This window comes from Vulpes lagopus, chromosome 4 (assembly GCF_018345385.1).
Source record: "Vulpes lagopus strain Blue_001 chromosome 4, ASM1834538v1, whole genome shotgun sequence".
In the NCBI taxonomy this organism is placed as follows: Eukaryota; Metazoa; Chordata; class Mammalia; order Carnivora; family Canidae; genus Vulpes; species Vulpes lagopus.
In genome coordinates, this window is record NC_054827.1 from 146,323,388 (window position 1) to 146,340,538 (window position 17,151).

At 39.2% G+C, this 17,151-nt stretch overlaps 1 protein-coding gene across 2 annotated transcripts in view; it reads left to right on the forward strand.

Annotated features, from left to right (window-relative positions):
* The window catches only part of PPARGC1A (PPARG coactivator 1 alpha), a 641,119-nt gene that overhangs the window by 336,778 nt on the left and 287,190 nt on the right, over positions 1–17,151 (forward strand). Inside the window, exon 1 of one of the 2 annotated variants that reach the window (XM_041753715.1) lies at positions 2,657–2,742. The exons of the other annotated variant lie outside the window; for it this stretch is intronic. Coding sequence (XP_041609649.1) covers positions 2,674–2,742 — 69 coding nt within the window. The 5' untranslated portion in view covers positions 2,657–2,673. Of the gene's footprint in view, positions 1–2,656; positions 2,743–17,151 lie in introns of those variants that run through there. 2 annotated transcript variants of the gene reach the window in all.

Below are 17,151 nucleotides of genomic sequence, written 5' to 3' on the forward strand. Positions count from 1 at the left end.
GGAAGGTGGGCTGACAGTCAAGTGCCAGTGATCAAGGCCTCCCCGTGGGAAGTGATACCCATCCTTTTCCCCATATTTCATTGGTCAAAACAAGTCATGTGCTTATGGTTAATTTTAAGGTGTTTAAGGCAATTCAGTCTTGCTGCGTGACTGGAATAAAAGAGAATCAGATATTGAAAACAATAAAATGCCTAACTGAGATGATAATGCCACCCTTTCTCAGGCATGGAAACTAGGGTTCTGAGGCACTGGGTGACCTGGTCAGGGATCCAGAGCTACATCATAATAGGGCTGCTAATCAAACCTAGGTCCTTTCGACTTTAAAGACTGTAGTCAACCACTTTGTGTCCTGCCTTCTATAACAACTGATTGAGCTGCCTTGCAGATGGTGTGATTCAAATGGTAAAACTGATTGCTCCCAGCGTTCCTTATAGGGTCCTGTTGCTAAAGTGTTTACAGAGAGAGGGAAGAACTGATGATTGGTGAGGCTGCCGTTGAGTCTAGCATCTGGGAAAATATTCTGGACCCTTGTGCTTCTGACCCATCTCTTTTTACACCTCAGGATAACCTCTGGAGAAGCATCTGAATATTCTCAATAAAAGAGAGAAGCCAAGGGAGTAAAAGAAGGATTTTGCATTTATCTGCTTTGCTAGAGGTGAGGTGCAAAAGATAGTCTTGTGATTATTAAAAGGATAGTAATGGCAAGTTAGGCTTGTATGGCAATTTCTAGTCTACAAAACATGTTCATCAATAACCTGAAGATATGAGGAAACTTATGTGCATTAACTGACAGTGACATCGTATCAGTGAAGTGTGATTGTCAAGGCAGGCGATGTGATCCAAGACTGCACAAGTAAAAGGGCATGATGTAGGGATCTAGAACACTGTAGTCAGATCTGAGTTAACACCTGGCCCATAACCTGGGCAGATATCTTTGTCTCTTGAATTCTTCATCTATAAATCAGGAGCATAATGATGACTTCATAGAATCTTTATACAGAATAAATGAAGTAAGGCTAATGAAGCATTTAAAACAGTGCTGGTCACCTAGTTCCATGCTCAGTAGATGCTGGCTGTTATTATAGTTATTATTATTGTTATTATTATTATTATTATTATTATTATTATTAGGAGGAGGATTTTCCAAATAAGGTATGTGATAATTAGGCTCTGTGTACAATGGTCGATCACAGCAGAAATACTATATTGGCTTCTGGAATATTACAATCATTATCACCAGAGGTAGTGGAATGTATTTTTGAGGCTAGTAACCAGGATGAAAAAATTCCCAAGGGCCTCTCACATGGTTTGCTAAAGAAATAGAAAGATCTCACCTGGAAAAGAAACCCTTTAGCAGAGGCTTGAGGCATGGACCACTATTGTCCTTGGATCTTTGAAGGGTCGTCCTACAGAATAGTTTTTAGTCTTATTCCTTATAGAATTAAAGAGTAGTGCAGTTATAGAAGTGACAAGGGGAAGGCAATTGATTCATTTGGGGACAAAGCTATCAACCATAGAATAAGACTGTCTCAGGAGGGGGTGAGTTTACCACTTATGATGGTATAAGCATTGTTTGACGGGTTGTGGGGATTCAAGCAACAGAAGAGTGATTAGATTTGAGAAACCTCAGATGATATTCAAAACTGAGTTCTGTGGTTTTAATCCTGGGTTCTGAAGGGGGTGAAGCTTTGGCAACAGTATTTTCACAAAGCTTTCCAGTTGTTTGTGCCGTGCAGCCAAGTTTGAGAACCACTGTTCTAACTGAAAAGAAGTAGGTGCTATTGACAGTAGCCCCAGCTACACGTCTTAAAACTATAGGTAATCAATTCTGAACAGCAGGAGAGGGTCATTCTGTGTGAGAAACCACTGAAGCAGGATAGAGTTTGGTTGGATTTGGTTTGGTTTAACCTCACATTTTGAGGAGTCTGTGTCCGAACTGAAACCTCTGATCATTTTGGATAATGATTTGGGAAAAGGGTGGTGGTCCATGGTCAAGGTTGAGTGTCTGCGGCAAAACATCCCATGGGGTGAAACCAGGGACTCTAGATGCTCAGGATTCAACTATAGGGATCAGTCTATTTTTCACCCCAGGGAGCTTGCTATTTTTCATGTTTACTGGCTGCTGAGTGATTCATATGGTGCTGGGGGAGATGTGTTCAAATGAAATGTGTTGCTTCTATGTAAAGGAGCTTATTACTTCCAGGATATTCCAGCCTATTGATGCAACCCTGCAGAACAATGCAAATTCTGGTGTGTGTGTGTGCATGTGTGTGAGATGTGTGTTGGGGTAAGGAGAAGATGGGAGCACACATAGAAATGCATATTTCTAGGGCATAGAGCATGCCTTCACACTTCCCTTCTCTGACCTTTATGCCAGAAGCATAAGAATGACCCATTGTCCGCTGGCTCTGGAGTTTAGTTGTTCCTAATCTCTGGACTCTCAATGGCTGAGCTGGCCTCTCGCCTGGCCAGTTGGCAGCTGTCAGGGTAGCCCCGTGTATCCCAAATTTATTCCCATGTGGCTTCTTCCTGCCCGATCCCTCATCCTCTGGCCTGGCATTTTCTCCATGACAGTCTGCCCCTGAACTGCCTTCGCTGCCGCTTTGGTAAAGGCTTGCAACGAAAGGGAGTAACAGCCACTGGCGGATCCAGTTTGTGCAAGCAGCATCAGCAATGGATGAGACCTCCCCCAGGCTGGAAGAAGACTGGAAAAAAGGCCTTCAGCGAGAAGCGAGCTGGCAGGTAAGTGATGTCCTCAGCTCCGGACGGACCCAGATCTCTCTCTGTCTCTTTCTCTCAACTCTTTCGCCCAAGCGTAGGTAATTCGCATCAGCCTGTTTGCAGAACTGCATTATCTGCAGACACATCCATTTGGGAAAAGTCTTCATTAATTTCCATTTCTTTGTAAACCATGCAAATAAGACTCCAAATGAATTTACTCCATATTCTCAAGCAAGCTAATAGAGTTTTACAAATCTATAGATGTTGCTAAATTTATACTTTCTTAATAAAGGCCCTTGAATTAACAAGTTGCAGGTGTATATCAAAGGAAACATGCAGATTTGGTTTGTGTGAGTACAAGTTCATTGTAATATAAAAATTTAATACAACACCTGTCATCAGACTTACTTTATGGTGTTATAGTAGCTTGGAATAAGGGGCTTGGTTTTAACCTATTTTAATGAGGTGACCATTCTTTTAATGCAGCTTGCGTGCCTTTCTTATTTATGCTGAACTCATAATAGGTAGAAGCTCCGTGGTATGCAGAGAGTTCAAGCTAAAGGATTCATTTTGGTGTAGAGGCAGTTTTCATTAAAATATGCAAAGCAGTAATGTTTATACGTTACAATACCTATTTCAAATTAGCAAAATTATATGCTCCTGTCTCGTAAGCTGCCAACTGAAATCCCTTCCTAAATCCTGTTGAATGGCTTTGATTACTCTTCTTCACATTACACATTACACACCTCTAATGCATATTTTTACGCATCCACTGCATTGCTATTTAATTAGACAACAATATTGAAGAGCGATGCCAGAGCTTTTTTTTTCTTAAATGCCACTGCCTTATGGAAAAAGAACACTTCCATGCATGAAGTGTTTCTTTTGGGTGGTGTCGGATAAAGTGAAACTGTGATTTTCCATTTTGTCTATGGCAGAAAGTTTCACAGAACAATGGTGATTCAGGAATTAGTTGATTTTCAACATAATTATAAAAGAATGATTCTCTCTTTTTATAAAAAGAGGGAAAGTTTTCATAAAATTTCTCTGCAGGAGAAATTCTAGAGAAATATGGCACTGATATTGACAGGTATGTTCTGTTCTAAGCAATGTGATGTTAAGTAAGGAGCTTCCGAAAAAAACATCCTCCAGCCTGCCATGAAATTGGCGTCCTTCCACTTTGAGTGGGAGCATTATTTAGGAAGTAGGAAGGGATACAGAATGAATCTCTGCATGCTACTTTGAGAATGTCATGTGGTGGGTCTCCAGGGGGTCTAAACAAATATTCAGATATTTTATGGTAGGTGGTTGTGACTTTAGGATTTTTGCCTTTTGTTTATGAGTTTTCCTTTAGAAAGTATGCATTTTATATATAGTCTTTGCCTCAAGGGAGGATTAAAGAAGGAAGGATGTGAGCAGATGACTCAGAGATCTCTGTAGACAAAATATTTAAATTAGAAACATGAAATCCAAATGTTTATGTAAAAAAGCACGTGTTTTATAATGTCAGCATCCCATGAACCTTTAGCCTAGTAATTTCCCAGAGGCAAATAATGCACATGCCCTCTTTGCTCCTTGCTTCTAAAGATGCAATCCTATATACTGGTCAACCCCTGTCATTGGATAACGGAAGCTCTTCAGTAGTGGAAGTAGTGCTTATGAAAAGGGCATTCTATTCTCTGGTTTGGTCTCTTTGACTCTTGGTAATGCAATGGATGGAAATGATGTCAAGTATGTCAGCTCCAGCTTCACCTATTTCCCCCCCATTGAGCGCTGCCTGCTGCCCCCACCCTCTGGTCATCAGTGGGGCCATGCCAGGTTCCCATATGCACAAAGTCACCCCATTTCTGCTGACAGTCAAGCTGTCCCCAAAGGAGGAAATTAAAGCTAATGGCACCAGATGCAAGAGTTTTGTGAGAATGACTTCCTTTAGCCATCCATGGTAGTGATGAATTTGGGATTTTAAAACAAATTGTGAGTGATGTTGAAGCTTTAGTTTAGCCAAGTACTACATTTCTTACTGAAAATGATCCAATACTTTCCTATCCACCTACTATTTATCAGTCACTGTGGTAGGGGTTCTGTGTGTGAGTGTATGTGTGTGTGCACGTGTGTACGTGCATGCAGATAACTACGTGTGTGTGTATGTATGTGTTTGTCCACATCTCCATAAGCAGCCTAGAAGGTTGATATGATTGCTTCCATTTTATAGATGAAAAAATGAAGACTCGTGGAAGTTATATAACCTGTTGAAAGCCATCCAGTGCTCAAGTTCAGGCCTGTTTGAATCCAATGCCAACTCCACTTTTGTTGCTGTGTGATCTGAATTGAATTTTATCTCATTTTTTATATCATGGAATAGTAGTTTATGAGCAGCTGTGACGTGGGCAGGAAGGAAGCAGAAGGAAGAAAAGGAGAAAGCATGACAATCTTCTAATAGAATAATCAATCTCTGAATCATTAAGACTTTAATAAAATGTTTTTCTTAATAGTTTGTTTTTTTAACCCTTACCCTATACCAGGCATGAATTTACATTTCTAATTCTTAAAAGTACTCTGACAGACAGATATTATTTGATCCTATTGTACAGATGGGGAGACTGAGACTCAGTGATATTAGGGAATGTGCCCAAGGTCACACAATGGCTAAGATGCTGAAAAGAGATGTGGGCCCACTGAGACTGACTCTGAGGCCTCTGCTCTTACACAAGGCTGCCTCTTGGAGTGTATTTTCAAATAACATTTTGATCATACATATTTTAACTATCTCATCTCACAATGATGTGATGGGATTTGGTCTATGAGAAGTCCCCCAAAAGTTTTTTTTTTTTTTTTACTTTTGTTTTGTTTTTGTGTTTGTGTTTTAAATTAAGAGTTGAGCAAAAATGGCTTACTCACTCACTTCTTCAGAATGTATTTTAGTTGGGTGCTGTTTGCTTTAAATGAACCAGCTTACCTATGGAGTTGGAAATGAAGTAGATGCAATTTCTAGAATCAACTGTAAATCTGAAAATCCATTTAAGCATATAACCCGTACTGGAAAACCAGCAGTGGCTGTGTCAAAGTTAATGTTCCTGCCTCTCCTTCTCAGCTATGGGAGAATCTAGGGAACAGAGGTGGCAATGGCTTATGCCACCAGGTAGCCATCTGACCCCTGGCAAACTTACTTAAGGCAATGTCTTTCCTTCTTCACGTGTCAAATGAGGAGATTGTGCTTGAGTGAGGAGGGACGGTGGAAGGAGACATGGTGCTACGTTCTTGTTCTGAGCAATTCTCAGTTGAAAGATTTTGAGAGGCAGATGACTTGTTTCTCGATAACACTGTACCTTGAGGTTGTTGCCTTTAAAATAACCGATGTAATTGCAGAATGGCCATTTTGAACTCTGTCTGTCGATATTGTCTGTCTGTGCCTGTCTCCCCCACAAGAAGATAAATTTCTCAGGGCAGAGACGCAGCTTGTGTGCCCTCGTATCTCTGCACTTAGCACTGAGACTGGCACACACTCAACCCTGATGAACCTTGCTGAACTGAGGGAATTGCAAATGTGAGCTGGAAGAAAGCTGAGACACGATCTGGCTCTGATTTTGCACTGGAAGAATTTGAAGAACCAAGGCCCAGGGAGGCTGAGTGATGGCCCCGAGTTCCACGGCTGGTTAGCGAGGGGCAGGGAATACCACTCCCAGCTTCAGCTCTCTTCTCTCTGGGCCACTTCTCCATGAACTTCCTATGCTTCAACTTTCTCAGCCATAAAATTGGACAAGACCATTCTATCTGTGTCGAAGTATCTTTATTTCTCATGGTACCTCTACTGGACAGATGCTGTAGCTAAGTGTCAAGAACATGGGATCCAGAGCCAGTCTTCTGGGTTCTAAACTTGATATCATCAATTTCTGACTAGGTAACATTGGTAAAGTCTGTAACCTTTCTTCAGTGTCATCCTCTACTCACCTGCAAAATGGAGATAATTATCCTAGTTACCATATAAGGTTGTTGTGAGGAGTAAATGTATTAATTTATGGAAAGTGCTGAGAAGAGCACTTCAGTAAGTGCTGTTAAGTGACCCACAGCGTGCACTATATGTGTCAGCTATTGTCTGCCTATTGTCTATGTAATGCGTTCAGCTATTCGATGTTTCTTTGAATACCTACTATGTGCAAAGCACATCCACAGTTAAGTGGATGAAAAAGTGGCTAGAGACAATGTCCTTGAACTTGAGGACATGGTGGGGCAAGCGCTGCAGGTCATTATGATTATAGAAGAGCCATAAAATGCTCCGTATCATGGAAACCCTAAGGAGTAGTCTCATGGAAGAGGTAATACTGGAGCTAATTAAACAAAGAAAATGCCTGGAGCCAGACAGGAGGAAGAGAATTCAGGCCAAGAGAGAGAACAGGTCAGAGATAGGAAGGGGAGAGACTCTAATGTGTTGAGCAGCCAGTTGTCCTGTGGGTCTAGCCTTTCATGGTGAGGCAGGAATGGTGGGAAATGAGTCTAGACAGGGAGGGAGTAGAGAGGTCCTGTGTGGCCAGACCAAACAGCTTCAAATGGCTGTGGGGAGCCATGAGTGGGTTTTAAGCAGACATCTGACATAAGGATCATTTTTTTTTTTAAATAAAGATCATTCTGATTTCAGTGTGGATGATAAGAGACTGCTTCACTATTTTAAGTGAGGGTAGGTTGGATTGTGGAAACAAGATGTAGATGGAAGGGGGATTCAGAAATATCTAGATGATGCCAGCCTCAAGATTTGGTGATTGATTGATGCAGGGTGTGAGGATATGGGAAGAGTCAAATGACCCCTAGGTTTTTCTTTAGGGCATCTAGGTGGATATGGGTGGTAGTATCTAAAAAGAGATTATCAGAGAGAAGATGGTCTCTGGGCTCATGATGGGGTAGATAATAACTACCAAAGAGTGAGGGGGAGTTATAATAAATATGAGTAATATAGTATTTTATACTAGGAGGATAAACAAAACCCTGTGAGGGCTCGAGATTCTCAGACAGGGTAATAATATTAGGAATACACTGATCAAGAGCTTACTTTGCGTCAAGAGCTGTTTTAAGCATTTTACTTATATTAACTCATAGAATCCTTATCATTGTGGCATTAGAGAGCTATGAGTAGCATCTTCATTTTATAGATGAGGAAGTTTCAGAGAGTTTAGGGACACATAATTAGTACCTGAGGCCTGGGCCAAAGCAGACTGGATCCAGAGTTTGTAAGCACCATACGATGATGTCTGTCCATGTGGTGCTAGGTGGTAGGCATGGCTTCACAGAGTAGATGGCATTTGAGCCAAGTTTTTAAGGAGGGGTATAATTTTTTTTTATTTGTTTATGATAGGCACACAGTGAGAGAGAGAGAGAGAGGCAGAGACATAGGCAGAGGGAGAAGCAGGTTCCATGCACCGGGAGCCTGATGTGGGATTCGATCCTGAGTCTCCAGGATCGCGCCCTGGGCCAAAGGCAGGCGCCAAACCGCTGCGCCACCCAGGGATCCAGGAAGGGTATAATTTTAAAAAATATTTTATTTATTTATTTATTTATTTATTTTAAAAAATTTTTAAAAAGATTTTATTTATTTATTCATAAGAGACACACACACACACACACACACACACACACACACACACACACACACAGAGGCAGAGACACAGGCAGAGGGAGAAACAGGCTCCCTGCAAGGAGCCTGATGTGAGACTCAATCCCGGACCCCAGGATCAAGCCCTGAGCTGAAGGCAGATGCTCAACCACTGAGCCACCCAGGCATCCCAAAAATATTTGTATTTAAATTCAATTTAGTTAACATATACTGTGTTATTAGTTTCAGGGGTAGAATTTAGTGATTCATCAGTTGCATATAATGCCCTGGGCTCATTACATCAAGTGCCCTCCTTCATGCCCATCACCCAGTTACCCAACCCCCCCACTTACCTCCCCTCCAGCAACCCTCAGTTTGTTTCCCAGAGTTAAGAGTCTCTTATGGTTTGTCTCCCTCTCTGTTTTCATCTTATTTTATTTCTCCTTCCTTTCCCCTTTACTCAACTGTTTTGTTTCTTAAATTCCACAGATGAGTGAAATCATATGGTATTTGTCTTTTTCTGACTGACTTATTTCACTTAACACAATATCCTCTAGTTCTATCCACGTCATTGCAAATGGCAAGATTTCATTGTTTTTGATGGTTGATGGCTGAGTAAAATTCATATATATAAGATATATTCATATATCACATTCATATATATATGATATATTCATATATACACACCACTTCTTTATCCCACTGTCAGTGGAATATGGGCTCTTTCCATATTTTGGCTATTGTGGACATTGCTGCTATAACCATGGAGGTGCATGTGTCCCTTCAAATCACTATGCTTGTATCCTTTGGATAAATACCTAGAAATGCAATTGCTGGATCATAGGGTAGTTCCATTTTTTAACTTTTCGAGGAAACACCATACTGTTTTCTAGAGTGTCTGCACCAGTTTGCATTCCCACCAACAGTGTAAGAAGGTTCCTTTTCTTCCACATCCTTTCCAACATCTGTTGTTTCTTGTATTGTTAATTTTAGTCATTCTGACCAGTGTTAGCTGATATCTTATTATGGTTTTGATTTGTATCTCCCTGATGCTGAGTGATGCTGAACATTTTTTCATGTGTCTGTTGGCCATTTATATGTTTTCTTTGGAGAGATGTTTGTTCATGTCTTCTGCCCATTTCTTGAGTGGATTTTTTTTGTTTTTTGGGTGTTGAGTTGATAAGTTCTTTATAGATTTTGGATACTAGCCCTTTACCTGATAAGACATTTGCAAATATCTTCTCCCATTCTGTAGGTTGCCTTTTAGTTTTGTTGAGTATTTCCTTTGCTGTGCCAAAGCTTTTTATCCTGATGAAGTCCCAATAGTTCATTTATGCTTTTGTTTCTCTTGCCTTTGGAGACGTGTCTAGCAAGAAGTTGCTGTGACTGAGGTCAAAGAGGTTGCTGCCTATGTTCTCCTCTAGGATTTTGATGGATTCCTGTCTTACATTAAGGTCTTTCGTCCATTTTGAATTTATTTTTGTGTGTGGGGTAAGAAAATGGTCCAGTTTCTTCCTTCTGCATGTGGCTGTTCAATTTTCCCAATACCATTTGTTGAAGAGACTGTCTTCTTTCCATTGGATATTCTTTCTTGCTTTGTCGAAGATTAGTTGACCACAGAGTTGAAGGTCAATTTCAGAGTTCTGTATTATGTTCATTGATCTATGTTTCTGTCTTTGTGCCAGGACCGTACTGTCTTGATGATTACAGTTTTGGAATACTGCGTGAAGTCCAAGGGATGCATGATTTTTGAGCAGTAAAAGCCTGAATTAGAATCTAGGTGCTCCTACTTCACTAATGGTAGATATGCCCTATGTAAGGCAGACATAACAGTGTCTTCTACTTGTCTCTCTCTGAGTTCAATAGGTCTCATAAGATTATGGGACTAGCTGAGTTTCTCAAGGTAGGGCAGGCCAACTCTTTAGCACCCCCAAAGGTTGCTTATGGTGATGGAGATTTCTAGCAAGTTTGTCCCAATACTCAGTGGATCTGTTCCCAACAGACTATGATGTATAGGAAATGGTAGGCCTGGAAGCTAGAGGTCTAACTGGGGAAGGTCTACTGGTCTTCAATGTGTGGCCTCAGGCAAGTCCCTCACCTCTCTGAGCTCTTTTTTCCTCTGTAGGATGGGAAGCAAAATACCTACCTCCCAGGTAAAAACTCAGTGAAATACTGTGTTTGAAAGAACTTTGTCTGCTGCAAAGCATCACACAAGTGTAAGATTTTATTTCTATTAACTGAAAACAAATCAGAATCGTGTCATTGAAATGATGCCAAATACAGAAATAATTTTATGTACTCTGTCCCTCTTCCAATTCTCTTCCAATTCCAAAACACTATTTGTGTTTTGATTTCTATGTAGGAAAGAAAATAAGTAGGTTTGATGGTATTTTCTGTTCTCAGGAAAGGATTCATTTTTTAAATATTTGAAGCAACTTACATTGGGATCAATGGAATAGTGACTCACATTTTGAGGTTACTTGATGTTTAGGGAAATCTACTTCAAGATATGAAAGTCATCTATTAGGTGATTAAATGGTGATGTTGGGTCAAAGTTGGCACCTGAGGATGTAGACTGAGCACTTATAACTTTATGTCAAAGCTGCAATGGACCTAGCAAGAAACATTTTGAAGGTAGAACATGTAAGTTTAGGTTAGTTAGAAAACAAGTTCCATTTTTTCCTTTATTGTTACATTTCTGACACAATGATATGTTTAGGAAGACTCCTTTCCTTGCTGGTTGTGATTTTTTTTGTTGCTGCCTTTTAGATTATGTGGGACTCATTTACTCAATCATTCATTCACTTGGTCCAGGAAGGTAAACTGCTGATATATTTCTTAGATTCAAATGTCATGGCTTCATAAAGTTAGAAGAGAGCTTGAGATGGCCTGTCATTGTTTTCACCCTACATGCTCTTGCTTCTGAGCAGAAGCAAGTCCAGAGGCTGAAGATAGATGACCTTATACATCTTCATTCCGTAGCTCATTCTTATGTCTAACAAACAATTCTTAGGTTAAGGAAATTCTTCCCTGTGGTGGATTTAAATGGCACCCTTTGTAGCGTAGGACCAGTTCTGCTTCTTCATCCTCTCTGGAGGTGGAGAAAAACAGCTCAGTCACTGTCCTCAGAAATCAGCCTTCCTGGCCTTGAAGATAATTATGAAAGCAGCCCTTAGCTTTTGCATCTCAAGGCTAAGCAGCCTAAATGCTTAGGTATAATTCTTCATTTCCATCTTCTTGAGTTTCTCTGAACCTTCTCCAAGTCTGCTCATTACCCTTAACTTCTATAGCCTAGAACTTTTCAAGAGAATTCGGCTAGGGCTAACCAGTAGTGATCATCTGCTCATTCATTTTTTCAGCTAAGACACATTTATTGAGCTCCACATTTTAAATACTAGACCTCTGGGCAAAGCACTGAGGGTACAAAGATAAGTAAAAACAGCATAATGTAGCATTTAAGAGCCAGGTTCATATCATGGATCACTGCTTACCAGCTGTATGACCTTGGGCATGTTGTTTAAACTCTATGTCTTAGTTCCTCATGGGCAAGATGAGATAATGGTAGTATCTATCTCATAGGGTTGTTGTAAGGATTAAATAGATAAATACATGCAGTGCACTTGGAATAGTGGTTAGCACATAGTTATGGCCATGTAACTCTTTGTTCTATAATATAAAAATTAAATAAGATGCAGACCCTGCCCTCGAGCTGTACCACTCCACTTGGAAGGATAAACTAATAAATGAGCATCTAATTACAATGTGGTATGCCCAGTACTCTAGCAGTATGTGGGATGGAAGTTCGGAGGACCAAGAGGAATTATGTCTCAGGGCACCAGGAATGGCTTTATGGTTCAAGGAAGGTAAAGTGTTTGATATACTTCTTAAATTCACATATCATTGACTTATAGGCTGGGAGAGACCTTGGGATGACACCTCATTGTTTATTTTCACCTTGCAGATCACTGAGTTGGATCTTAGGGGGAGAGTAAGGGCTTTCTAGGTGGTGGAGAGGGTGAAAAGGCATTCTAGTCAGACAGAGCCTTGTGAACAAAGAACTGAAAGCATAAATGTTGGCACGTGTTTGAAAAAATGTTGAGTGGCTAGTTGTATCATGGGCGTGACAGGCTGGGAGGCTGGGAGGAGGGTCTTCCATCTGCATGGCATCAGATCATGAATGGGGTTGGAGGCCTTTGTTGTCTTATCCTTAACCTAACCTGTGCTCATGAAGCTTTATTTTAAAAAGCTATAGATCAGTTAGGGAGGCTGCCAAAGCATTTCATGTTTCTCTTCTAGTAGTTTTCTTACTTTGCCTTGGATCGGAGTTATGTGTCAATCCCTGGAGGCCAGAATCTGAATCTTACTCATTTCCTGTTTTCTCTCAGGGCCTAGCATAGTACCAGGCACGGAACAGGCTTAAGTTATGTGTGTTGAAATGAAGTTTGCTGTGTATAACCAGTGCCCTCATCTGCCGGTTCTAGGACAGCCAATTGTGCTTATGCATGAATGAACAAATGCAAATAAATGAATCCAGGGATTTTACAGTTTTCAAATTTGACTCAATTTTGAGCACCTCTTGGGAAGGGAATGGTTTTGTGTAAAACCCCCAAAACCAATATGAGATACAAATTCTCCCTGTGGTGTCTTTGCCTTTTACATTCAGCTTCTTGTACTACTACTACTGTACGTCACGTTCCTGGCTGATTATTCTGATTGGAGCCCAATGAGCCCTAGGGTGAATTTAAGATTTCTATTTTTCCCTTCTCAAATTCCTTCTTGAGCAATGACTTACATAGGTCACAGTCCACACTGACAATGGCTAAAGAACATTCACAGTGTGGAGGGCAGGTTTTAAAAGAAGGTTGAGGGAAAAAGGCAGCTCTTGAGCATCTAAAGAGACAAATATGTTTTACATCAAGTTCCCCTGTTGAAAAAAATGTCAAAAGAAGTGAGAAATACTCAAGTTGTAGCAGCTGGTTGAATGCAGTGATTCTCTCACTTAGGGCACAAAAGCCACAATTTTCTATCTAATTCACTACTCAATCATTCCATGGCCCCTGTCTCAAGCTCAATTTAAGCTCAGTCCCCAGTACACAGAGCCACTGTACAGTGTATAAAGAAATGACTGGCTTAAAGGACTGAGGGGAAGAAGAAGCCATGTGGCGACCCAGAGCTTGAGTCACCAACTGGTCCTGGGATCACGTGGCATCTCTCTCCAAAGCGTCTCCGGAAGTCCATGTAAAATAGGTCATTTCTCCTTTAGCCTTTAAATTGTGATTATCACTGCCTGATAGAATAATATGACCAGACATAGCCTGATGCTTCTGTTCAAGTGCTCACCACATGTATTGGGGAAACAGACAAATTTACTGGAGACTCAGGGTAGTGCCTGGATTGAAAGTTTGCTGCCTCAAGGGCTTTGAATTGAAATGGAAACAGGCTGGCTCTGCAGAACTCTATTACTGTTGATGACTATTTGTCTTTTTCAGAGGAGTTTGGGTGAGCAATAAATATGACTGCTCTTTAGGGAGAGCGTCCTAGAAACTGTTGGATCTTTCCTTACACATGTCAATTGTATTTCAGTTTTCAAAGGCACTTTTCCATTTATACTCCTTTTTCAATCTCCTAGAAGCCCAATGAAGGAAATGGCAGCAATGCTATTATTACCAACTGTCAAATGAATAAACTGAGGGCTGATAGGTAAAGAGCCTTGCCCAACAGGACCAGGACTAGAACCTGAGTATGAAATAAAATCCTGTGTTTATTCACTCAGGTCTACTGCCTCTCTGCTCACTGGTCAGGGTGTCCATGAAGCTTATAAAAAACTGCATTCTTAAGTGAATACCTAATTAGCCCCAATCAATTGTCACTTTTCTTAAAAAGTGTGACATTTAAAGCCAAAAACTTGTATGTAACTCTTTCTGAGGAAGGACTTCACTCCCTAACACCAACAATGAAATTGGTGAAAAAGCAAGATGTTCATGTTTCTCCATGCTGATCATAGTGCTTCAGGCATGGGCTTCGTGCAGTGGTGGGAGTCCAGCAGGGCTATTACACAGTCAGTAATCCAGGGTATGCTGCAGAAATACATAATTTTGCGTAACACTCTAAGAGACTTTATTTTCAGCATTGCTGAATTTCTTTTTTTTACACTGGAAAAGGAGACACACCATCTCCCGCAACTCAGCTTCTTGCCAAGATGTGACTTAAATAGCATGAATCACCTCCACTCCACCTTTTGGCTGAATCAAAGTTTCAGTGAATCAAAGATTTGAATTAATGGGACCAAAATATTTTCTTGAGAAATTTTTGGAAATTGAAATGACCAAGAGGTCACATGACATAGCTTTTTTATTTGTATGGGAATAATAATAGCCTCTGAGATGCCTTGGCCTTTGAAATACATTCTTTTCCTTAGTAATTGATCTTGGTGTTCAGACATAGCTTGAGGAGCTATAGAGAAGCATCTTATACTGTACTTTTCTTGTGTCATTAACGTACTCTTCATGTCTGTGTTTCATCTGCCTAGAGTCAGGCTACTCTTCTCTCTCCCATCTCCCTTCTTAACCAAAAATATGATGAGAAAAAATTTTAAGGTGCTTATCAACTCACACTTATTTAGAATTCTAGAATGTAATATTAGTTATATTACTTAGAAGCTTGAGCTCTGAAGTCAAACCAATGGGAGATTGAATCCTGCTTTGCTATCGACTAGTTGGATAACTTTGGACATATTTCTGCTGTAGAGCCTCTGTTTCATCACCTTTAAAATGGGATTACACTAGTAACTTTGTTTCTACAATAATTATGAAAGTCAAAGGAAATAATCTACCCAAATCCCTTGGGAAAGTGGCTACCATATCAAAAGTACCTCAGTAAAATTTAGCGATTATTATTCTCATTATAAAGGTATTTCCATTAAGACCAGCATCATAACAATGCTGTTCATGATCTTATTCATTCCAACCTACTAAGAAGTAAAATATAGAAAGAGAAGATAAAAGTTTATCATATTATCAGGTAAAATTATTGTTTACATAGTGGCAAAGATATTTAGAAAAATTAAATAATAGAAAAAAAATGAGAGTTGAGTTAGGTGATTAAAATAAAACAAATATACAAAAATTAACAACTTTGTGGCATAGTAGTAATAACCAGTTAGAAAGTGCAAAGATAAAAATCAAAGTAGTATTAAAATATAAACTATCTAAGATTAAACTTATTGAGTGACAATGCATAAGACGTACCAGGACACATATAATATTACGTATGAAGAAAGCAATAAGACCAACAGGAAACATATAAGAAAACTTGAATATATGGAGAAGGTATCATCTTCCTAGAAAGGATGAATAAATAGTCAATGCTTTAATTCTTCTCAAATGAATGTACATATTCAATGTAACTTTAATCAAAATCATATTGCTGTTATTGTTTTCTGGAAACTTGATCATGTATCCTCAACTTCATCTTGAACAATAAATACAATGAAAGAGTTAAAAACTAGGAAGTAAGGTAGTAAAGCAGGCTTTTCTCTAGAAGATATTGTAATGTACTATGTGGTTATGGTAATTAGAACAGGATGTTCTGAAGGAAGAACCAACAGACAAATGGGGTTAAAGTAAACCAGAAACAGGCACTAGTAAAAGTAAGTAAGAGCTTAGGATGTGAATGTGGTCAGTGTTACATTACCAATTAGTTGAGATTATGCTGCATATACGAATTATGCAGTAAATAGTAGTGAGTCACCTGACTGGGAGAAAATGCTACAAATTAAATTCCAGAGAGAAAAAGTAAAATGTAAAAAATCCAAAACATATAAATGAAAGAATAAAATAGGGTAATATTGTCTGATTTTAGAATGAGAAAACTTTTTTTTTTCTTTTTTAGATTTTATTTATTTATTCATGAGAGACACAGAGAGAGAGGCAGAGACGCAGGCAGAGAGAGAAGCAGGCTTCATGCAGGGAGCCTGATGTGGGACTTGATCCTGGGACTCTAGGATCATGCCTTGGGCCAAAGGCAGACTCTCAACCTCTAATCCACCCAGGCGTCCCAAGAAAACTTTCTAAGCATAAAGGGAAAATGTGGTAATTTTGATTATGTAAAAATTTAAAAATTCTGTCAGAAATTTAATAAAAACCCAACAAGTAATAAAGTAAAAAATTTTCAATAAATCTGGTCTAAGAAGCTTAATATCTTAAGATATTGAGATTTCATATAAATAAGAAATAAATATTCCACTAGAAAAAAATGAATTTGGTCCATAATATGAGATATATGCTATCAATAAATACATGAAAAAAACTAGTTTTGTCAGCATCAAAATCCAAATTAAAGCAATAATGAAACACAAAGGGTTATGATGTTGATGATGGGACAAATCCTATGCGGCTCTCGCCTCTGCCTTTTTTGGGAGAAGGTATAAATTATTACCAACTTTCTTGAAATTAACTAGATAATATATTTTAATACTTAAAAATTTAAAAAACTTGATTTAACATGATTTTAGAACTAGATCTTAAGGAAGTCATTGGAGATAAATATAAAACTTCTTGTAAAAAGATTTTTATTTTGATGTTGTTTGTAAAAAAAAGTTTGACTCATCATGAATTTCCAATTATAGGTTAATGGTCAGACATACCAGGACACATCCATTAAAAATACTATTTTCAATATTTAGTGTAGGAGAGAATGCTTTTGATATAATATTACGTGAAAATAGCAGAAAATATACTTTAGATTAGATAGGTTATCTGAAAACCAACAAAAGGCAGGTAAGACATCAAAAAAGTTTAAAATCCAAAGGACAAAAAGAATGATAGAGGAGATGACATTGGTGAAGAAAT